The 21,908-nt window shown below is 56.2% G+C and overlaps 3 protein-coding genes across 5 annotated transcripts; 2 read left to right on the top strand and 1 right to left on the bottom strand.

Annotated features, from left to right (window-relative positions):
* Positions 1-1,652: 1,652 nt before the first annotated feature.
* YDJC (YdjC chitooligosaccharide deacetylase homolog) lies at positions 1,653-4,177 on the bottom strand. The gene is made up of 5 exons (XM_027576681.2): positions 3,302-4,177; positions 3,055-3,214; positions 2,754-2,853; positions 2,481-2,658; positions 1,653-2,305 (listed from the first exon to the last, which is right to left on the bottom strand). Exons 1-5 carry the CDS (start codon positions 3,463-3,465, stop codon positions 1,930-1,932), a joined length of 978 nt encoding a protein of 325 aa, XP_027432482.1. The 5' UTR covers positions 3,466-4,177; the 3' UTR covers positions 1,653-1,929.
* A 1,487-nt stretch (positions 4,178-5,664) lies between these two features.
* On the top strand, positions 5,665-10,422 carry CCDC116 (coiled-coil domain containing 116). Of its 3 annotated transcripts, none has more exons than XM_027575248.2 (5): positions 5,665-5,759; positions 6,092-6,229; positions 6,981-7,538; positions 7,659-8,276; positions 9,439-10,422. In XM_027575248.2, exons 2-5 carry the CDS (start codon positions 6,158-6,160, stop codon positions 10,228-10,230), a joined length of 2,040 nt encoding a protein of 679 aa, XP_027431049.1. In that variant the 5' UTR covers positions 5,665-5,759; positions 6,092-6,157; the 3' UTR covers positions 10,231-10,422. The 3 variants fall into 3 exon arrangements, with proteins under 3 accessions (XP_027431049.1, XP_027431050.1, XP_027431051.1); XM_027575249.2 differs by having other exon boundaries at positions 5,671-5,767; XM_027575250.2 differs by having other exon boundaries at positions 5,683-6,229; positions 7,659-8,222.
* Positions 10,423-14,765: 4,343 nt separating this feature from the next.
* SDF2L1 (stromal cell derived factor 2 like 1) lies at positions 14,766-16,909 on the top strand. The gene is made up of 3 exons (XM_027576443.1): positions 14,766-15,006; positions 15,390-15,586; positions 16,506-16,909. Exons 1-3 carry the CDS (start codon positions 14,787-14,789, stop codon positions 16,785-16,787), a joined length of 699 nt encoding a protein of 232 aa, XP_027432244.1. The 5' UTR covers positions 14,766-14,786; the 3' UTR covers positions 16,788-16,909.
* The last annotated feature ends 4,999 nt before the right edge of the window (positions 16,910-21,908 follow it).

Here is a 21,908-nt window from a genome sequence, read left to right as displayed (position 1 = left end):
GCCGAGAGAGCTCTTTGGGCGCCCGATTCCTTGCCTGACACACGGCATGGTGAATAAATGAGCAGGTAGCTTCAAAGCCCTGCTCTGCCACTTCTACTTCTTGGTCTGTTAAGATGGAGATACTGGTCCCTGTGCATAGGGGGTTATGTGAGATTAAATGAGACAAGAAGGATCATCATCCCATCTGCCCTTCCACACTCCAGAGTGGGGCAGGACTCTGTGCTCCCAAGAACTCCCTGCCACCTTCCCCATCTGCTCCCTGCCTCTCCTTGATCCAAGACACATAAGCCCCAGTGACAGGGCATGCACACATCACCAGGTCTGGTGAGGAGTCCTGGATCCCATTTCCACAGAAGACTGTTCCTCCTGGAAAAATTTAAATAGGCTTCCAGGACCTCCTTAGATCCGCCCCTAGGATGGCAAAGGGATGCCTGTTAAGAACAGGTGACTTTTGGGGTGCTTGGGTGGCTCAGTCAGTTAAGCTTCTGACTCTTGATCTCAGCTGAGGTCTCGATCTCACGGTTGTGAGGTCAAGCCCTGCAAAACAACAACAAAACAAGTGACTTTGTTTTCTCTTTTTATTTTTATTTGCATTTATTCTTCAGAATTTACTCCTGGGCCATAAGTTTTTGTTTCTTCAGTTTCTTCTGGGATATCTTTTTCTTCTGTGCAACCTCCTCTTCTGGTTTAGGAACAATCTGCTCTTTTTCAGTAAGGATCATCTCAATGTGGCTGGGAGAGCTCATGTATTTCTATGCCGCAACTTGGGGGCTTTGTTCACCTGGATGTGCTCAATGACCAGAGAATCAGCATCTAAACCCTTAAGTTCAGCATTACTCTCTGCATTTTTAAGCATGTGCGGTGAAAATTCAGCACTCTTCTTGGGCCACCGACCCTGTGTCCAGCCCCACTGTTTGGCCTGGGCATACCTACCAACTCCACCATTGTAGCGATGGAACGGCACACACTGCTTCTATAAAGTGACGTCTTTCAGATACTTGGTGGCTTTTTGGATATGCATACCCTTGATGGCCTGGGGAGTTTCACGTGTGTTCTTAAAGTGAACACGAAGATTTGAACCTCTTGATTTACATGATTTCATAGGGTTTTCTGGGTCAAGTGAATAGCGAACCATTTTCAGAGGTCACCTCAGGCCGCTTAGGGGAAGAGGAAGAAAAACAAGTGACTTTTTAAATAAAATTTGAGATTATGATATTACCTTCCAAAAAGTAGCTGGTGAGACATTCTTCTCCCAACCTCCCTCCCCCCAAAGTAATAAACTTAAGCATGAACAAAACTAGAACTTGGAGTATGTTTTGCATATCTATTCTGTTATAATGACCTGGTTTGGGCCCTGAAGGAGTTGCTTTTGCCCTGTCTTGTGTCTGTGAACGTTTTCACAGTTCCCAGGGCACAGTTTAAAAGCCACCCAACCTTGGGGTCCCTGGGTGGCTCAGTTGGTTTGAGCTACTGTCTTCGGCTTAGGTCATTATCTCCAGGTCCTGGGATCGAGCCCCACATGGGGCTCCTTGCTCAGCGGGGAGTTTGTTTCTCTCTCTCTCCCTCTGCCCCCCCCCCGATCGTTCTCTTTCTTTCTCTCTCTTTAAATAAACTATTTAAAAAAAATAAAAACCACCCAAATTTACAAGACATATATTTTATTAATACAGCGCGCTCTCTCTACCATATCTGAACAAGGAAGATGCTTTGTGGCAGGCCCCAGGCTCAGATGTCACAGGGCCTACCTGCCAGCAGCCAAGATGGGTTGCCAAAGCTCTGGCTGCCATTCTGAGCCATGAGGACCTGGACACAGAGGTGACAGGGGCCTGCCCAGGGAAGTATGTTACTGGACCCCGGCTCTCAGCTTGGTTCCAGGCTGTCCCAGGGCTTGACACTGTGCACTAAAGGACATTTATGCTTGGCTGTCTGTCAGGGGCATGGTGGGGAGGGCTCCAGGAATGTTTCCAGACTGGCTTCTCCAAGGACCCCTTCCCCAGGCCTCTTGGAGTCTAGGTTGTGGAGTGTGCAGAGCTGCACTCCCTCCTGTGCAAGTCGGGCCCGAAGTGTGGGCGCGGTGAGGACACGCAGCTCATGCAGCCGCTCCCAAGAGCAGGAAAAGGCATCGGGGCCCTCACCGCAGCCCCCGGCCGGAGGCACACTAGGGTAGCCAGGGTGTGCCATCAGCTCAGCTGTCAGGGTGTGGCCCGTGGGTATGCCTTCCAGGGCCCAAGCTAGTGCTCCTGATACGCGGTGAGCAGACATGTGCCGACCGCAGGTGCTCAGGCCCACGAAGGCATCCGTCCACCTGTGAATGTAGGGGCATCAGTGGCGAGGACCAGCAGGGCTGTGATGGGCAGGGCTGGGGTGGGGGCGACGTCAGTGGACGCCTGAGGAACGGCCATCGCTGTCAGGTGAAGGGCCAGCAGGACCCACTGGGATATGGGCGGGGATATGGGCGGGACAGGGGCGGAGGGCCTCACCGTAGGCCGTGTCGGGAGAAGGGGCCCACAGCGGCCCGGGCGTCGCGCTCCACCGCACGGGCGAAGGCTTGCGCGGGGGCCTCGAGCCACGCGCAGCGGTCCACCCCGCACTCCACCGGCAACCGTGTGAAGCGCACCCCGTTGGTCTGCAGCGTCTCTGCGAACACCTGGCACACGCCTGCGGGCGGGGAGGAGTCAGGAAGTAGCACGGCCTACTACCTGGGATAACCTCTCATCCCGGGCGCCCCGCCAGGGAACAACGACCCCCCCAACCTGGGAGCACGTGCACGTGCTGGTGCCCGTCCACGTGAGTGGGGTCCCTGCCCAGTAATTCTCGGAAGCGTATCAGCTGGGCCTCCAGCTCTTCCCGCACCTGGAGAGAGAACGACAAGGCACCTTGAATGTCGGGGAGCAGCAACCTAGGAGGACTCCCTCCAAGTGCCTCTGCGTGACTGCTCCATTATGAACCAGGAAAGCATCCATCGTGCGCCCCTGCCCCTAATGGCTTCACGGTACCCTCGGGACGAGCCTTGGGGGTCAACGCGAGCCTCTTCCTGCAGCCGCACCTCCGCACCTGGGGCAAGGCCACGTCTCCGGCCGCCACCGCCTCTCGAAATCCCATCTTGCCGAGGAAGAAGCCTTCGGGGCTGAGCAGCGACGAGGCGCCGGGGCGGGCCGGGCCCACGGGGCGGCCCTCGGACAGGTTGGCGTGGAGGCCCGTGGGGATTTGGTGCCTGCAGGCGGAGCGCGAGCGGGAGCACTGGCGGCCGGAGCGGCGGCTCCCTAAGCCCGCCCCGACCCTGTAGGGTGCAGCCACTCACCTGCGGGCCAGCTCCGCCGCGCTCTCTGCGGCTGTGCCGTTGACCAGCAGGGACACGCTGGTCACAGCCCCTGCCAGGAAGGCCTCTACGATGCCCTCATCGCGCCGCGGGCAGTAACCAAAGTCGTCGGCGGTGACCACCAGCAGCACGCGCGGTCGAGCCATGGATTACTCCCGCGGGCTGCTCAGGACTCTAGAGGACTGGATCCAGGCCCCACCCCTAGACGCAGTCCGAGGCTCCGCCCCGATGCGCACGCCCCGGCGCCGCTGAGCTTGGTCTTTGTTCTCGCCACCTACCGGTCCCGGTGTGGGCCTGCAGCGATCCCCTCCCACCGCACAGTGCGCTCGCCCTAACCAAACACCATAGCTGGATATTGTAACGCGGGACTTTCAGTAACTGCAGAAACGTTATTCAGAATGAAAAATACAGGGGCGCCTGGGTGGCTCAGTCGGTTAAGCGTCTGCCTTCGGCTCAGATCATGGTCTCAGGGCCCTGGGAATCTAGCCCCGGGTGGGGTCTCTGCTCACCCTGGAGTGGGCTTTTCCCTCTCCCTCTGTCCGGCCTCCCTGCTCGTGCTCTCTCAAATAAATACAATCTTTAAAAGAAATATGAAAAATAGGGGGGGGAACCCTGTTGGGAAAAAAAAATTATCGTACCTTTCCCTAAGTTCACCACTGTTAACTTTCTGGATAGTGTCCTTCCAGTATTTTTCTAAGCAAATAAACAAACCCGATTCCTTTTCTCCCCCACCCCAAAGTTTTTGTGTTGTTTTGAGACGATAATGATCACATCAATGTTATCTCGTTCTTGTAATGTTTCATTTTTTGATAGTGACTATGAGCTTTTTCAAATTGCCTATTTGGTGATTTTTTTTCTAGGAAGAGGCTTTTTCTTTCTTTCGTTCTTTCTTTTTCTTAAAATAAAAGTTCTGAGTTAGAAAACATGTATACCAATGGCTTTGTTTGAGGACGTGTTAGTCCCTGATTCCACAACTTGAGCTCTGTGTCAGGCTACAACTTACATTTATAATCTCATTTTTTTCCCCTCTGTAGTCCAGAAAAACTTTCCTTACTAATGACTATACAAATAGTCACCATGGTTGACAGAGAGTTTTTATTGTGATGTGGCTGCGTTGATGTTCCCAATGGAAAGTGCAGCATTTGTGTCCAGCCCATGAGGTTGGTAATGTCATTCCTGTTTTACAGTTGAAGAAACTGATGCTCAGAGGGGAGAAGTGTCTTGCCCAAAGTGAGCCTGCCAGGAGTAGTGGAGCTGGGACTGGCCTCCAAAGCTCTGGGCCTATTCTGGTTGTGCCTACCCTGGTTGTCTAGTCCCTAGCTCTCCCCTGGGTCAGGGGCAAAGAGGGCAGAGCCGAGCTTGAGCATAACAAATCATATGCTCCTCGTGGGATGTTGTACAGATCAGAGGCCTCATAGTGCTCTTCATCAAGCTCTTGGCATAAGGATTGTTGTGTTCAGTTGTGATTATTGAATTGTTGGACTTCAGCTATCTTTCTCCCCTGGGAAGCTGATCCTGGAAAGCCAGAGGCCCTGATGGCAAGCAGATTGGAAAGAGGAAATTGACATTTATTCAGCACCTACTGGTATTAGAAATATTAGAGATTAGGGGGGAGTGCCTCAGTTCGCACCCTTGAAGGAACACCATCTGGTAGACAGGTAGCAATACAAGGCTTCTCAGAGGAGGTGACACATGGAAGGGACATTAGTTTACTGGGCCTAGGGGGAAAGGAGGGAAAAGAGAGAGAGATACCCAGGGCTCTTGTTGGAGTGCCGGGTGTGTTGTATGCAGATTTGATTTAATCTCCATACTCCCATATGGAAGGACGCTCAACTATTTATAGAGGAGGAGCAGATGATCAGAGAGGTTGAGTCACATTGTCAGGAAACAGCAGAGCTAGGAATTGAAGCTAGGTCTATGCCTTAGAACTGGGACTCTTACACTGCGCTCAGAGACATCGCACAGGGGAGAGGGCTGAAGACCACCCCCAACCGCAACCCCCGCTGGAGTCGTCCACGCTGGGCGAGGGGAGAACCCTAGGTAGGAGCAGTAAGAGAGCAGGAGGCCCAGGACAACGCAGCGACCAGAGTGGAGTCGAGGAAAGTGCTTGTGTCACCAGAGGAGGCTGTGCTTTGACCCTTTAGGGTTCCCCTCAGGTGCGCAGCCCGACTCCTCCTGGCTTGGGGGAGCAGTCAGAGGCATTCCCTGACACCACAGCGAATGTGGGCGGGGCAAAGACAGAGCGGCGAGGGAGGGGCCAGTCTGGGTCCCGACCCCAGCCATTGTGACGGGTGGGGGGCTAGAAGGCATTGCGAGCCAATCAGAACGTAGCATGTAAATGAGCAAGCGGGGCAGGTGGGGGCGACTCCAGAGCCCGGTGTCGCCGCCCTGGAGAGGGCGCAGGCTACATTGACTGGCACCGAGCGAGGCGCGGACTCTGGTGAGCAGGTCGGCTCTGGGCCAGGGGCAGACGCCAGGGAGTTTTGGGTCTCGGAGGAGGGAGGGTCGGACACACTCAGGCCCAGAGATGGTCGGAGACAGCATGAGGACGTCCTTGGGGACCCCACCCCCGACGACTCTGGACACGGACGGTGCGCAGACGCCCAGGGGACGCCGAGCAGCGGAAGGGCCCGACGCGTGAAGGACGTGGGGTGAGGGGAGCGAGGGATCCGCGGACCCCGGGACCGCTGACGCAGTGGCTGACAGACGAAGGGAGAGTTGGACTCACGGAGGCCTAGGGAGACCCTCACGCCATCTCCCCGCCCGGCGCAGAGAGGCATCCGTGGCTGTGCTGCGGAACCCGAGAGGAGGAGGATAGCCGGCTCGTCCATCCTCACCATGGCCAGCTGCCGCCACCATTCCGGATACTTGGCAGACGACGAGGCCAGCCACCCCACCTACATGGCCCGGGTAAGTGTGTCCGGCAGGGCCCTGACACCCAAGATGCCCCAAAATGTGCCCCACCAGCTCCCGCACCCCAGATCACAGCCCCCCTTTCTCAGTGCCTATTGACCTCCTCTCTGAGCCTCTAAGTGACATTCTTATCACCTTGACCACTCCTCTGACCGCCCGCTGGGCCCTAGTCACCCGCAACTTCATTCACCGGGTCCCCTGACCTCTAGCAGCTCTGGAGGAGCTTGGTAGAGTGGTACCCGAGTGGGAGCATGGAATCTACTCAGGGCCCAAGCCTCAAAGTTTCAAAAGCAGCCATGGGGGGCCCAGGGGGCAGGACTACAGGTGGTCTGTATAGTGGAGACAGGGCTGGTCTGCTCAAAGTACAGATGAGGAGCCCAAGTAGGGCTCAGGGGTTTGTGATTGCCCATTCCTGCCCTGTGTGAGGGCAGAAGTGGGTTTTCAGGCTCCCTAGCCACATCTTGTATATATGAAATGTATGTGTCGGGGAAGCATCAGGGTGACCCGAAATCGATCCCTACTTTGCAGAAGAGGAAATTGGACCTCAAGCAGGGCCATCGTGCCCAGGGTGTCACAGCCTGCAGTGGCAGAGCCAGGGTCCAAATCCAGGAACTTTCTGACTCCAAAACACACTTCCTTCCACTGCCCACTCCCACTCAGCTCCTGGCACCCTAGGAGGACCTGCAGGGACCCCTACCCCTGTGGACCATCCCTGCCCTATGTGACATGTCTGTCTGCTCTGGTGCAGCCGCCTAAGAAGCCACTGTTCCCGGAAATGGGGCAAGCCTCCAAGTTGGGCCACATGCCACACCCACCATCAAGGTACACCCCCACAGACAGCTTAAGACTCCAAGGCCACCGACGAAACCCAAGGGACGCTCAGCCCTTTGGTAGCTTCCTGGATTTCCTCGTCGAGGGTCAGGTGCTAGACAGCCTACAGACGGTGGTGGAAGAGGCAACTGAGCGCGTGACCACTATGAAGACAGCGGCTGGGGTGCCACTGGTGGAGGTGCAGGACCCGATAGAGGTGCCGAGGGGTGGGCGGCAGGTGCGCGCCCGGCCCAGCCTCAGTACCCTGCACCGGCACCGGGCCCGGCGCAGCCTCTGCACTGGATGGCCCAACAACTACCCATCCTCCTCCAGCTCCACGTCTGACTCCCATAGCAGCTTCACAGCTGGCTGGCTGGGCTCGCACAGCCAGGACAGTGACCTGGGCACGCATGGCAAGGGCTCACTGCCACCCATGAAGGACAGGCTTTTGCTGGAGAAGAACCTCAAACGGCTGCTGAAGCTGGAGAACAGAGGGGTGAGATCTAGGGCCATGGCCCAGGGTGGGCGGGATGGACCCCAGTCCAGAGCCCAGGGCCAGGGTTAGGCCTTGCTTGGTTGCTCTTGGATACCCCTGAAAGCCCCCCTCTCTCTGCAGAAAGGCCTGGATCAGTCCTGCTTCTGGAGGGACTCCCTGCTGTGGGACTCACTGGGCAGCCAGGCCAGCAGCCAGTGGACCCAGACCCAGGAGCCACCTCTGTCCTGGTTCTCAGGCCTGCTGGACTCAAGCACAGGCACACCCCAAACATCAGAGCCCGGGCCTGGAGAACAGGAACTGACCTTCCTCAAGCGAGGGTTTGATAAGAAGATCAAGTCCTTGTTGAGCCAGTCAACGTCGTTTGACCTGCCTGGCTACTGTTCATTCCGTGAGCCCCATCAGACTCTGGACTTTCTGGCTGAGCACCACCTCTTCCCCGCCTTGCAGAGTGTGGTCCGCCAGGCTGTGGACAAGCTCAGTGGAGCCTGCCACCACGACGGCTGCCCTCTCTTCCCATCAGAATGGGAGCCCCCAACAGAGCCCAATTTTGACTCCACAACAGGTTCCAAGCCAGCCACACCCACCGATGGGGAGGAGCCTGAAGATGTGCTTCCCACCCAAGTCTCCAGCTCCAAGATGATTCGAAGAAAGAGCATCAAGGGCAGAGGATGGGCCAAGCCCAAGGAAGGTGGTTCCCCTGTGTCTAGTACCCAAGTGGCCACCAGATTCAGGATCGAGGTGACACCCACAGAAGAACCCAAGGTTCCCTCACCCCACCCCAGACAGGAGGCTCCTGACCAGGACCCTGAAGTACAGAGACCACACATACCTTCTTCTGGGCCCCTGAGCTCCAGCCAGAAGGCCCATCCCTGGCGGAGCGTGCACCCCACCCTGCCTGCCCCTGGGATCATGGTGGAAGGGTCCTCCAGCCAGACCCAGCCCACCATCCAGAGCATAGCTCCTCTCACCTCCCCCTGCGCTGGCTTTTCCCACCACCTTCCTGTGCTCTCACCGCTTGCCTCCTCAGTAAGAAGCTTCTCCCCATCTCCTGTTTCACTGTACCCAGACACGACCTCAAGGGTGGGGCTAGGAAGCTTAGGGAAAGGTCTGCATGGGAAAGGCTCCTTCAGCTACCACCTTTAGCAACCACTGTCCCAGGTATCTTGCCCTGCACAGTGGAAACCACCTGAGCAGGTGACAAGCTGATGGGGAGCAGAAATCTTGGCCTAAGCTACTGCCAGGTGTGGACAAAGATGAATAAAGCCTATTTTTTATCCTGGGTATTTTTGTAATGTTTGCATGTGAATATCAGAGGCCCTTCTATGTGGGCAGCGTCCTGTCCCTTGTGGATAGCAGCCTAAGCCAGAGTGGGGCTCTGCATCCTAGGTCCGGCTCCCTCTGCTTCCACTACCTAGGCCAGGACTCTCCAGTGTGTCTGCTGAGAGGGAGTTGCTTAGGAAGGGTATGGAGAAGACAAAGGTGGCTTCACCCTGGTAGGTCCCCAGCACAGCCCCTGACTCTCGTCTCCCCCATTGAGGCCCAGGCAGGCTTCCCTCCTCTGAACCTTGGCCTGGGGGAGAACCTACCAGAGCTGAGGTTATCCAGGCTCCAGTTTGGCTGACCCCATGACTGACATCACCAGCCTTGCCGCAGGCCTGACTGGTGTGGTCGGCGTGAGGAGGCCACTGTGGTAAGTGTGAGGGTGTGGCTGACACGCAGGACCTGTGCTCAAGCTGTGGACTGAGACAGCACAGCAAATGTGGCAGGGCCATACGGCTAGTGTGATGACAAGCGTGGCATCTGTGTGGGTGACGTGGAGGGTGCTCTGGGTGTGAGGGGCACCCTAAGGCATTGGGAGTGGCATGACGTGTCTCCCTTTCCCTCCCTGGCTGTTGCACAGAGCTCCAATTACAAGTTCATGAGGAAGAAGCCACTACCCTCCGTCTCTTCCAAGTCTACCATATCCCACCTCTCCAACCCCTTGTACGAGGAGCTTGTCAGCTACTTGGTAGAGCAGGTCGTGTCCTTGCTCATCTACAAGTACAAGTTCGAGAAGAACCTTTCCAAGCAGCTGGGCTTCATCTCCTTCTCTGTCACCGAGACGCTCATGGACCTCTTCCTGGGATTCAAGAAGGTGACGGGCTCCCGCATCTGCCTGTCCTCAAAGATCGACTGGAGCTGTCTGCTGCGCAGGCTGGAGGAGGCCGAATGGGACCGGCAGCTGTCCAGACAAGCATCCCAGCATGACTCCGCCTCCCAGCGCAGCTCCCGCCGAGGCACCATCCACCGCGGGGCCCCGCACCACGGGGCGCCCCGCGGCAGCACGGAGTCCCCCTCCACACTGCTGGAGCCGGCCCCCCAAGCGGATCAGGAGGAGGCTGCGGAGTCCAGCTTCGACAGTGAGTTTCCCGACTCTCAGCTGCTCGCGGCTCAGGAGGATACTACAGCCGAGGAGCAGGAACCCGCGAACCAGCGAGAGCCCAGGCCCTCCGTGTTCCCGGGCCCAGGCGTGGGCTCTCATCAGCGCCAGGAAGAAGTAGACATGGACAGTCAGAGCGATGAGGTGGAAAAGGATGAGCAGGAGGAGGAGGATTTCTTAGGGGACAATGGCCCATCCCAGAGCTCCCCCAAGCCTCAAGTGGAGATGGGGCTCAGCCACTCCACAAATGTGGGCCGCAGAGACCCTCCATGAGGCCTCCTGTAGGCTGCACCCAGCGCTTGATTCCCTGCTCCTCCTCTTGCTCCAATGGACTGCTGCCCTGCCCCCCCTCTCCCCGCCCCAGCCCGTCCCTGCCCTGAGCAGAGGTCAGGGTGGGCTGGATGCCCATGAGGAGCTCTGCTGGCCTGTCAGGGGAGCCAACAGGGGAAATAAAGCTTGTGTAGATAGAGCACAGTTTTCTCGACCAGAGATTGCAGCCCCACTTCTGCAGGCCTGAGCACCTGCCCTGGAGTAACACCTCAGGCAGGCCTTCCTGACAGCTGCCGTGCTCTGACCCCCTGACCTAATGTGCTCTGCTTGAACACAAGTCCCTGCTCCGGGCTCTTCCTCCACTCCAGTGTGCACCTTCCTGACTCTTCCAGCCTCTTAGGACTCTTTCCCTAACAGTCCCTGTGCATCATGGTCCTGCTTCCAGAGGGCTCCTCTTCTGCCAGGGCAGCACCCTGCTCCCTCTGACATGCCACACCCTCACGTTCCTCTCGGGGAACCATGCAGTCGCCCTTTCCTGATGCCCGCTGTCTTTCTAATTTGTATTTCCCATCTCTAACTCCCGAATCTGGAGGGTCCAAGCTAGGTCCCATGGAGGCTGCTGGCCTGGCAAGCTGTGGGTTGGCTGCCCCAGGCTGGCCATGTGATTATTACCCCCTTTCAGCAGTGCCCTTGGGCCAGACAGCTCTCTCTGGAAGGGTCTGCAGACTTGGCTGGTGTTGTGATTGGCAGGTCTCATCTCCAAGGTTCTCCTGGGGCTTCTGGCCATCCTGTGCCACCAGCTCAGCACCCTCTCCCTCTCTGCCTTCCCAGGGCAGCCTTTATGTTCCCCAATCCAGGCATCTTCACCCAGGGAGGCGCTTGACCTCTCACCACCACCCTGTCACCCATGTGGCCAAGAGAGCACGTGAAGATGCTCCACTCTGCCTTGCTGTGTGGGCTTCCACTGCAGGGAGACTGGCAGGTGTCCCACACCTCCCCCTGGATCCCGCCTGGGTATATAGAGCCCAAGTCTGCTTAACCCAGCCTGACTGTGCTCAGTGGCCCACGTGTGAAGACAAAGTGATTATAGAGCTGCTCTGGAGCTGGGCAGAGAGGACCTTCCACACCACATCCATGCCCTGCAATTCGGGAAGAAACACTTCCTCTGCTCTAGTCAAGAGGGACCAGGGCCCTAAGGTGGGTGGGTCAGGGACCCATTGTTCCAGAAAGCTCTTGTGGCAAGGATCTTTTAGGGCATATGCTCAGCTCATAAGGCCCATTCCCTGAGGCCACCCACTGCCACCACCACCATAGTGTGGGGCCACAACATTTTTGTACCTTCTTGCCATACCACTTGGCCACAGTTGATTAGCCCTCTTGATACATCCCTATTCCAAGCTGGGCCAGTCAGGTATTTTTTCCCCAGGAGCTGGTAATTGGGATGGACCGAGATATTTTTTTGAAGTTTATTTTTATTTATTTATTTATTTATTTTTAAAGATTTTATATATTTATTCATGAGAGACAGAGAGAGAGAGAGGCAGAGGGAGAAGCAGGCTCCCAAGGAGCAGGGAGCCCGATGCGGGACCCGATCCCAGGATGCTGGGATCATGACCTGAGCCGAAGGCAGATGCCCAACCATCTGAGCCACCCAGGCGCCCTTAAGTTTATTTTTAATAATCTCTCCACCTAAGGTGGGGCTTGAACTCACAACCCCGAGATCAAAAGTCGCATGCTCTTCCAAATGAGCCGGCTAGGCGCCCCAAGATAGACTGGGAGATTCTGGCGCAATTTGCACTGATTGCTAAAAACCAGTGTGGACAGTGTGGCGCAGCCATCTCCCAGCCTTCTCCAGAGAGGCAAGAAATTCTGTTTGCAGAAAAGAGCCTGGAGGGGAACCCTAGGGCTCTTGAGACACAGCAGCCGGCACAATACCTGCCAACTTTCCAGGTCTCTCTGCCAAGTCCTCAAGGTGGGAAAGAGAACATATCCCCACCCTGGCCTCAGAAGCACATATCTAGAGAATGTGAAGTAAGAACCACTGGTCCTCTTGCAGCTTGTGCTCCAAAGTCCCAAAACAGCATTTCTGTGCTATTCTCTTGGTCAAAGCAAATTACCATGCCGGCCCAGATTCAGTGTTTTGATGAGAGAGTCCATGTCTTGATGAGAGAAGCAGCTTACACTTATGCGGATGGGAGGAATTGTTCGTAGCCATATTTGGAGGCCAGCTTACCAACCGCCCCCCCACCCCTCCCCATAGCTTTTTGCACCTTGAGCAATCCCTGGAACCAAGTTAAGCAGATGAGCATGTGAACCTGAAGACAATCTGTGACTGGAAAGTGGAGGTCTGTGGAGACACCATAATCCGCCCTGAGCATCTGCACATAGGGTGAGCTGGGGAAGGTGGTCTGCAGGGGGAGGCAGGGAAAGGGAATAGCTGTGAGAAGGCATGAGGCCCTGAGAAAGTCGAGGGACAGACAACCACGTTGGCTTCTCCTACTCCAATTCTGGGGTCTGTGCTATACTTGGAATCCTGTTTTTGCCTGTGGGGGAGATTGCCTGCTGTGTCCTCACCATCCTCTGGTCTTACATGCAGTGGGAAGCTGTTGGCAGCTTTAAGCAGGTGCCTGGCATGATTTTATATATATATATATATATATATATATATATATATATATATATATATATATATATAAAGATTTTAAGTAATCTCTACACCCGCATGGGGCTCAAACTCACAACTCTGAGATCAAGAGTTGCATGCTCCACTGACTGAGTCAGCCAGGCACCCCTGATTTAAAAAAAAAAATTTTTTTTAAGTAGGCTCCACGCCCAACGTGGGTCCTGAACTCATAACCCCTGACATCAAGAGTCACATGCTCTACTGACTGAGCCTGCCATGTGCCCCCTGATATATGCTTTCTAAGGTATAAATCACTCCCCTGTGTGGAGAGTGATTTGGAGGGGCCTGAGCAGCGGAAGTACTGAAATCTGTCAGGGGGCAATGGTCCATATCTGGAGAGGCGATACCGATAGTGGAGAGTGTCTTGGATTAGGGTGGTGATAAGGAAAGCAGGAGAGATGCTTTACAATCTGTTTTGGATTTAGAGCCATCAAGATGTGTTGGATGAGATGTGAGAAATGTGGTAAAGAGGGGAATTAAAGATAAGTCCCAGTTTGGGGGCTGAATCAAGGCAAACGGAGGTGCCATTACTGAGACTCAGAAGCCTGGGGGGGGGGGAGAAGTTTGAGGGAGGACACCAAGAATTCTGCTCTGGACATATTAAGTCTGAGATGCTTGTTGGTATGTCCAAGAGAACATATCCATTGCTTCCCAGATTATACTCTAGCCCCTCCACCGTGGAGTGGAGGCCCCTCAAGTGAGTGCAGGGTCTGCCAATGCCAGGGCAGACCTTTAGCAATTTAGACATCCTAAACCCTGAAAAGATCAAGTGTCTTATCCCATATGTAATTCAAAATAGAAACACTATTAAACACGAAAACCCCCAAATTACATGTTGCTGTAATTAAAATGGCTTTACTCTGGATTTTTTTAATGCAAAATTCGGAATGATTTAATTAAATATAAACTTTTCTCCCTGCTTTGTTGGTGCCTCAAGTTCACGGGTAGTCAGCCTATTGAGTAATGTAGCCCAGAGCCAGTTCCCCAGTGGCCCCCAGCACGGGGCCTGGAGTTAAGTCAACATAAGAACGTTCCACAAATGAATAAATAAACAGTCGTATAAGTTTTTCTCCCTTGAAGATTGAGCTGACAGCCCTCTGAGAAGGCACTGAGACAGCGACCCACTCATATCGGAAACCTGGCACACTTAGTACCCACAGTCACTTGGTCTCCCAGGGTCCTGGTTTCCTAAGAAACTTTGGGGCTTTCTGGTGAGAACCAATCATTATCCTCAACACCACAGATCCCTGCTGCCCTCTGCTGCCCGATGGCCGAGTGCATTAAAAAACCCCAGGGTCCAGGGACTGAGGTGACCCATTCTCAGAAAGGAGGCAATGACCGAATGACTGGGGAATTAACTAATCCCGGGATCCAGGGACTGAAGAACCAAGTTATCCAGTATCTGAGATCCATCGACCTCGTGACCACAAAATCTAGTGGTCCAGCAACCCTGAAGCTGAGGACCCATAGTTGAGAGGAAAGATCGTGATTGAAAGCCCGACGATCCAAGATCAAGGGGTTTTGTGAACACGTGCCCGCAGGGTCCTGGGATCCCCAGCCAGGTGTCCAGGGGCTCAGAGGCCCCTGGGTGGGGCTCCCGAACCTACAGCGCTGCTCTGCAGCGTCTCTCTAACCACTCGGCGCCGCACCAACCTTCCCTTAGCATTCATTGGTGAGTCCTCGGAAGCGTGGACCAATCAAAGCCCTCCTCGTGTCTCCAGCCCCCTCCCAGTCGCCGCTCTGGAAAGCCGGGGGCGGGCCCCCTCAATGCCGACCCAATGGCAATGCAGGCGGAGCGCCGTGCTGGCTGGCGATTGGCTGCCCGTACTGGCTCTGTCAGAGCCGGATTGGCTGGTGGCGGAGACGGAAGCGTCCCATGGGCCCGAGCTGCCGGAGCTCGGCCGGGGCGATGTGGAGCGCGGGCTGTGGCAGAGCTGCCGGACCGGCGCTTCTGGGGCTGCTGCTGACGCTCTTGGTGCCGAGCAGCGGTGCCGCCAAGTCCGGCGCAGGGCTCGTGACCTGCGGGTCGGTGCTGAAGCTGTTCAACACGCAACACAGGGTGCGGCTGCACTCGCACGACATCAAATACGGATCCGGTGCGCGGGGCCCGAGACTGGGGTATCGTCAGGGGGGCGGAACCCGAGGCCGGGGGTTTGAAGGTGGGGTGGTCTTGAGGGACTCTGCAGGGCTACGAGTCTGGGGGTCTTCAAGGAGCCTGGCTGGGGGACCAAGGGGGCCAAGGACCGGCCGTTTTAAGGGGGTCGTCAGGATATCGGGGGCGAGGAGGGTCGTCCGGGAGCTGCAGGCCAAGGGACTTGGGAGTTCAGCCAGGGACCAAGGGCCAGAGTTGGGGCCTGGGAGTGAGCCGTTGGGGTCCCAGGATTGAGGTTGTCTTGGAAAGTTTATGGTGTCCGGGTCAAGGGTAGCGAGTTCAGAGATTGACCGCGACCCCGGGGTGGGGTGGGGTGTCGCCCCTCAGGCAGCGGCCAACAGTCGGTGACTGGCGTGGAGGCGTCAGACGACGCCAATAGCTACTGGCGGATCCGCGGTGGCTCGGAGGGCGGGTGCCCGCGCGGGTCCCCGGTGCGCTGTGGGCAGGCGGTTCGGCTCACGCACGTGCTAACCGGCAAGAACCTGCACACGCACCACTTTCCGTCGCCGCTGTCCAACAACCAGGTGAGCCCTCGCCCCAGAGAGGCTCGTGTGTGTGTGTGTGTGTGTGTGTGTGTGTGTGTGTGTGTGTGTGTGTGTGTCGGGGGGGGCAGGGACAGAATCTAGACTCTTCCTCTCAGTGGCTCTGAGCCTCAGCTTCCTGTGTGAAATGGGAATTTCAATTCAGAAATGTTTACTGAGGACCACCTCTGCGGGGCAGCTGCGGGACAGGAAGAAAGATCTGCTGGATAGCTTATCTCCTGGGGTTAGGTTGGACCCAGGAAGGGGATTCACGAGGCCTTTGGGGTGGGGAATATGAAACCGGGCAGGGGAGGAGAAACGCAGGTTGGGTCTGGAAGGATGAGTAGTTCTCCAGGCTACCGGGGGGGGGGGGGGGGGGGGGGAGGGGAATTGGGGCTTTGCCAGGCCTGGGGAAGAGCTTGTGCTCCAATGGAATTCACTGGAACTGGAGGATGGAGAGGTGGAGGGGTGGAGTTGGGGTATAAGGGGGTTGTGGGGTCAGGGAGGGATTGGGGAGGAACAGAGGCTGCTTGGGGGAACTTGTCAGAAGAGAGAGTATTGAATAGAGACCTGTCGGCCTAGAAGTTGGACGTCATGCTGAGTGAGGCTCAGAGAGGTTAGGAAGGGGAACATGGAGGAGAGAGGAGGAGGTCCTAGCTACTTGGGGGCCAGTGGTTACCGCCCAGACAGATGGGGTAGGGTGTGCATGTGTTTGAAGAGATCGTGTTGGGGAGAGCCTACTGGATGCTGGGGGATGACGGTGGCAGTGTCCCATTTTTCAGCTGTGGGAGCTGAGGCTCAGAAGGGTACAGGGAAGGACTCAAGGCCCAGTGCCCTGGGTGTGAGTGCTGCTGCCAAAGTGACCACAGGGGACTCAGTGTGCCTCTGGTGAGCACTGTCCTTCTGTCCCCTGCACCCACAGGAGGTGAGCGCCTTTGGGGAAGATGGTGAGGGTGACGACCTGGATCTGTGGACCGTGCGCTGCTCAGGGCAGCACTGGGAGCGAGAGGCCGCTGTGCGCTTCCAGCACGTGGGCACCTCTGTGTTCCTGTCAGTCACTGGAGAGCAGTACGGGAGCCCCATCCGTGGGCAGCATGAAGTGCATGGCATGTCCAGCGCCAATACACACAATACGTGGAAGGCCATGGAAGGCATCTTCATCAAGCCCAGTGTGGATCCCTCTGCAGGTCACGATGAACTCTGAGTGCCATGGATGGGTGGATGGAGGGTGGCAGGGTGGGGCATCTGCAGGACCACTCTTGGTAGAGACTTTGGGTTTGTAGGGGTTCTCAAGTGCCTTTGTGATTAAAGAATGTTAGTCTGTGATTGTGTTTTGCTGTAAGCCTGGGGGTGACCAGGAGGTGCCAGCCTCCCTGACCTGGTTCACCATCTCTTCCTTAGTGCAAAACCTCTTGTCTCCAGCACGGAATGACAGCTCAACCCATCCGAACCTTGAAGCTCTTTCATGTACTCCAACACTGCCATCACAACACCCCTCTCCACCCTTAGATGGTCTGATGGCAGGTGACCCCAGTTCCCTAGCTCCTGAGCTTCATGAACCTTCGTGTTAAGTTCTCACAGCCTAGCCTGCCTGGGCATGTGGCATCTCCAGCCCCCACTACAACTTTCCAGGGTCCCAAGGAGATAACAAAACTCAAAAGATTTTGCAAGGGAAGGTAGCCACAAAGACCTGCTACCTGTAGAGACCTGAGAAGGCTTCCTGGAAGGAGAGGCACAATTCTGGCAGGCAAAGCATTGCAACTTAAAGGCAGGAACAATAAACAGGGCCCTAAAGAGGAAGGGAACAGTTAGTTTTGCTGGTGTGTAGATGACCTCTAGAGGTTATGGGGGAGACGACAGACTTCTTGGACTTGCTAACTTGGCCCAGGTGGGGCTGTATATGTAGGAGGGGAGGGGTTTAAGGGAGCTGCTGGGGGTACAGAGTGCCACCACTTTCTGATTGAGAATACAAGAGCCCAAGGAGAAGCTGGGGGTAGCAGCTGGTGGGAAGGGGCTTGGAGGAGTATGGGCAAAGCACCTTGCAGGTGAGAAATCAATTGGCCTTATGGGGGTGTGAGAAAAGCTCTAGGCAGGGCGCCTGGGTGGCTCAGTTGGTTAAGCAACTGCCTTCGGCTCAGGTCATGATCCCAGAGTCCTGGAAGCGAGTCCCACATCGGGCTCCCAGCTCAGCGGGGAGCCTGCTTCTCCCTCGGACTCTCTCCCCTCTCATGCTGTTTCTCTCTCTCTCAAATAAATAAATAAATAAAATAAAACCTTAAAAAAAAAAAAGAAAGAAAAGCTCTAGGCAATTGTGAGACTTGACGAGAGGTGGCTCACACTGTAGGCCCCGGACCATTACTTCCCCACCCTCTCAACCCATGAGCTCCTGCTCTGGTCAAACACAGACCTCCTGATCCCTCCATTGCCAAACCCCTCAAGCATTGTCTACAAATTTAAGCTCCTCTCCCATCACTCACCTGACCTCCGACATGATTGCGGTACACCTAGATGAATAGCAGAATCAAACAGTGTATAGCATGTAGGATCCTTGGGGAACCAAGGCTGAAGCTGTGGGAGCACTTAAGATGGCTCTAGACAGAATGCAGGTCAAGACCAAAAATTAAATTGCAGCAGCAGAGCACGCATTTACTGAACACTAAGTGTCGGGCACTTGGCCAACGATTTACACAGCATCTCATTTGCTCCTGGCAACAATTCTATGAAGCAGGTTCAATTGTCTTAATTTTGTGGAGGAGGCAGCAGGTTGGTAAAGATTTAACCCAGCTATACCTGCCTCAGAAACTTTTGCTCTCAGCCGTTGGACTGAGAGAATAAAATGGGGGGGGGGGGCAGCGATGCACTGTAGCCTAAGCTACCCTCCCCCCCCAACACTCTGCACCAACACACATACACACACACACTGCAGCTGTGTGAGGGCTGAACGGTGTGTATCCTTATGGGTCATCAGCTCTGGGTAGGCACTTAATGTGTATCCACAAAGTGGATAGCAATCGCGCGGGGACTCAAGCTGACACCCTCTTCCCCTTACCTCCCACAGATCCACAAGGCTTCACGGGCTCCAGGACCAGATCTCTGCAGCCCAGGCCTAACCGGGTGGCTTCAGGTCAAGCCAGGCGATGAGGTGGGGTTGGTTGGGGAGCGGGGGCTACCTCGGCCGGGAAGCCCACTGCAGCCGAGTATCTTGTCCGGGAGGTACGGGGAACGATGTCAGCACGCATAATGAAGCAGCCCGCGGCCCTGCTCCACAGAGAACTAGACAGAGGGTTCGGGCATTTTCCCAGGATCGCTTCCCAGTGGGCTCAGCTGCGCGGACGGCGCCCCCCTCCGGGCTTCCAAGCGCTCTTGCCCGCGCCGCTATTAAACTCGCGGAGACTGGAGCTGAGAAAAGGCGGGCAAAATTCCTTTTGATAAGTTATGAATGGTGAGAAAGTGTTTGTAGTACTCATTGTTAAAACCACGGAGCCGGGGACTTGGCCCGCTCCCGGCCAATCCGAGCCCGGAGGCTATTTTGAAATCGCTCCTGTTTCAGCCAATAGGAGTGCAGGAGGCGAAGCCCCCGCGCCGGCTCCGGCCAATGAGCGCGGCGTTATGCTAAGAAGCCGGGGGCTGGGCCGCGCCGACTGTCAGCGGGTTAAAGATGGAGCCGGCGAGCGAGAGGGCGCCACGAGGTGCGGGGTCGTCCTGATGGGGATGACGGGGGCAACCAACCGCCAGGACCTTTCTCTCGCTAACCTTCCGCGTCCTGCCCCGTCCTGGTTTGGAAGGGGCGTCCCGCCGCGTGAGTAGCAGGGTCCGAGGTGGAGGGCACAGGCAGGGCGGCCCAACCCGGCGGGACTGTGCGGAGGGGCGCAGCCCGGACCCCGGGCGCCCTCTCCGGGCAGGGGACTCCAGAAGGGCGGGAAGCCTTCCTTGTTCTTTTCCTTCGCTCTGGGCCGCCAGGAAGAGAATCTTTAGGACTGGAGCCCAAGTTGGGGGCTAGGGGCCAGGGTTGGGGGCCTGAGCCGGCAGGGGCGCCTCGTTCGGAACCGGGCCACCCTCCTTCTCTCGGAGCCGCAGACCGAGTGAGGGCGTAGGGTCGTCGGTCTGTACCCACCCTCGCTCCGTGCGCGAGTGGGCTTCGGACTGCGGTGGAGCGCGGGTCCCTCTCCTTTGTGTGTTTGCCCCCTCCCCCGTCCGCTCCCGCTCCTGGGTTGGAGCTACCCCTCAGTCTGGGGTCTCTCCCGCACCGCAATGTGGAGCGTGCTGGGGAAGGGCCGGGACATTCTGACGACCTCCAGGACCATAGCCCTGCCGAAATCCTTCCCGCCTTGAGGTCCAGGACAGGGCCCCTAGCCCCACCCCACCCCCCCACGGTTGAGCTTCCCGCCCTGAGCTTACTGGGGGCCGTGGGGGTACCCCCAGCTGGCCCCAGGTGCTCTGACGAGGTTGCACTACTGTGCTCTGAGAAGCAGTGCAATGATATTGTCAAAGCATCTGGGACCAGCCTTGGGAACCCCTCCTTCCCCACACTACCAACCCCCTCCCCAGGCAGGGCCCCTTGGGCCTGCAGGCCCTCCCCTCCCCCGTCCCTGGCCTCACTCCCTTCTCCATGGAAACTTGAGATCTTGGCTAGGCCTGGGCCTCTAGGGTCAGAGGGCACCCTTCCCCCCAGGCAGAAGCCCCACCCCAGTGAGCCTGCATTCCAGGTCTCAGATCCTCAAGGACCACCACCGGGAGAGGCGCTGGCAGGCCTGCCTGACACTCTTTCCCTGTTGCACTACTGTGGGCCGCTGGGAAGCAGTGCAATGATGAAAGGGCATCGGTCAGGCCCAGCCCACCACCCATAGCGCCTGAAGGGAGGGAGTTTTGGGGCCTCACTCCACTTCCTAGCAGCTAGGAGCAGGTGTGGAACTAGGCTGGACCCTCCATCAGAGGATTAGGTGAGTGCAGAGCTGGGGGAATCCTCCCATAAATTCTCCTCTGGGTTATGGCTGGACAGGAGCAAGGGGCAGAGGCCCTGGATTCAGAAAAGCTCTGGTTTGAAGATCTTTCCACACCAACTCCCTGGGTAAGACTGGGGACTCCAGGTTCCGTCAGGGCCTTGTGGAGAAATGGAGACCCACTGTGTTGCCTGGCTCAGACCCAGCTCAACTTTGTGTGCAGGTGAACTACACCCAGCCCTCCTTGAGGGCTTGGGGAGGGTCAGACTCTGGAGAGAACATTCTCCTGGGTTCTTAGGAGCACCACTATCTGGGGTGGGTGGGTGGACTTGGGCTATGAAGCCCACAGGTGATACCCATCAACCATGCCAGTTTGTTCTCTTACAGGGAGGTATGCTGCCCTGAGACTGCAGGAGGGACCAAGAGGTGCCTGGCATGCCCATCCTAACAGCTACAATTAGGGGGATTGCCAAGGAGCCAGGCCCCAGGCATGCCTGCAAGGCCACCTCCTCCGTCAGGACATGCCACAATGCAAAAGGCTTGTGTGCCCAGTGAGTCATTCAAGCCTGTCTCCTTTGAGAGGAGGCCTAGGTTTCCAGATGGGCATTTGGGAGTACCCCTCACCCCTGGCTGAGCACATCAAGATGTCAGCTTCACCCCCACCCTGGGGGGTAGAAGACCGGGCATCCATGGCTGGAGGTGGCCATCCTTATTTCTGGGTAGATTCTGTGCCCACTGGCTGGAGACCCTCATACAGCTGTCTCTGGCCCTTGCTGGGGGATGCTTGTGAACTCAGGGTTTTGCTCAAATGTTCCCTCCTAGGGAAATCCTTTCCTGGGCTCCACAGCATCCAATATCCCTCCAGCAGAGCCTGTTAGATTGAAATTTCTCATTGTGGCTGAAGTCCTCATTACACTGGGAGCCCTGAGGGCAGGGACAATGTCCCTTTTTATATCTCTCTTGGCAGTGCCTGGCACAGAGGAGGGGCCAATACAACTTTAAAAAATACAAATAAGTACACAAAGTGTGAAGTATTAATTAGCATAACATGGTGGGGGGGGATTAATTAGGGGTCTGTTTGACCCCTCAGAGGACTTGTGCTGTATATAAAAAGGCAAATACTATATATTGCAAAGTAAAGTTTTTTTTTTCTTTAAGATTTTTATTTATTTGACAGAGACCCAGCTAGAGAGGGAACACAAGCAGGGGGAGTGGGAGAGGGAGAAGCACACAGCATCAGGAAGTAGAATGCAGATTTGAACCCATGTGTATCATATCTGTTTGCACCCCTAGGCTAAAATTTTTTTTCCTCCTTGATTGTTTCCATCTTGCTCTCTGACCTCAAAGCAGGAGGAAGTGAGGGCCTATGTTGGGGACAGCAGAAC

The sequence above is a fragment of the Zalophus californianus genome, chromosome 14 (assembly GCF_009762305.2).
Source record: "Zalophus californianus isolate mZalCal1 chromosome 14, mZalCal1.pri.v2, whole genome shotgun sequence".
NCBI classification, from domain to species: domain Eukaryota; kingdom Metazoa; phylum Chordata; class Mammalia; order Carnivora; family Otariidae; genus Zalophus; species Zalophus californianus.
The sequence above is the reverse complement of the archived record's forward strand: the minus strand, read 5'-3'. Positions and strand labels throughout refer to the sequence as shown.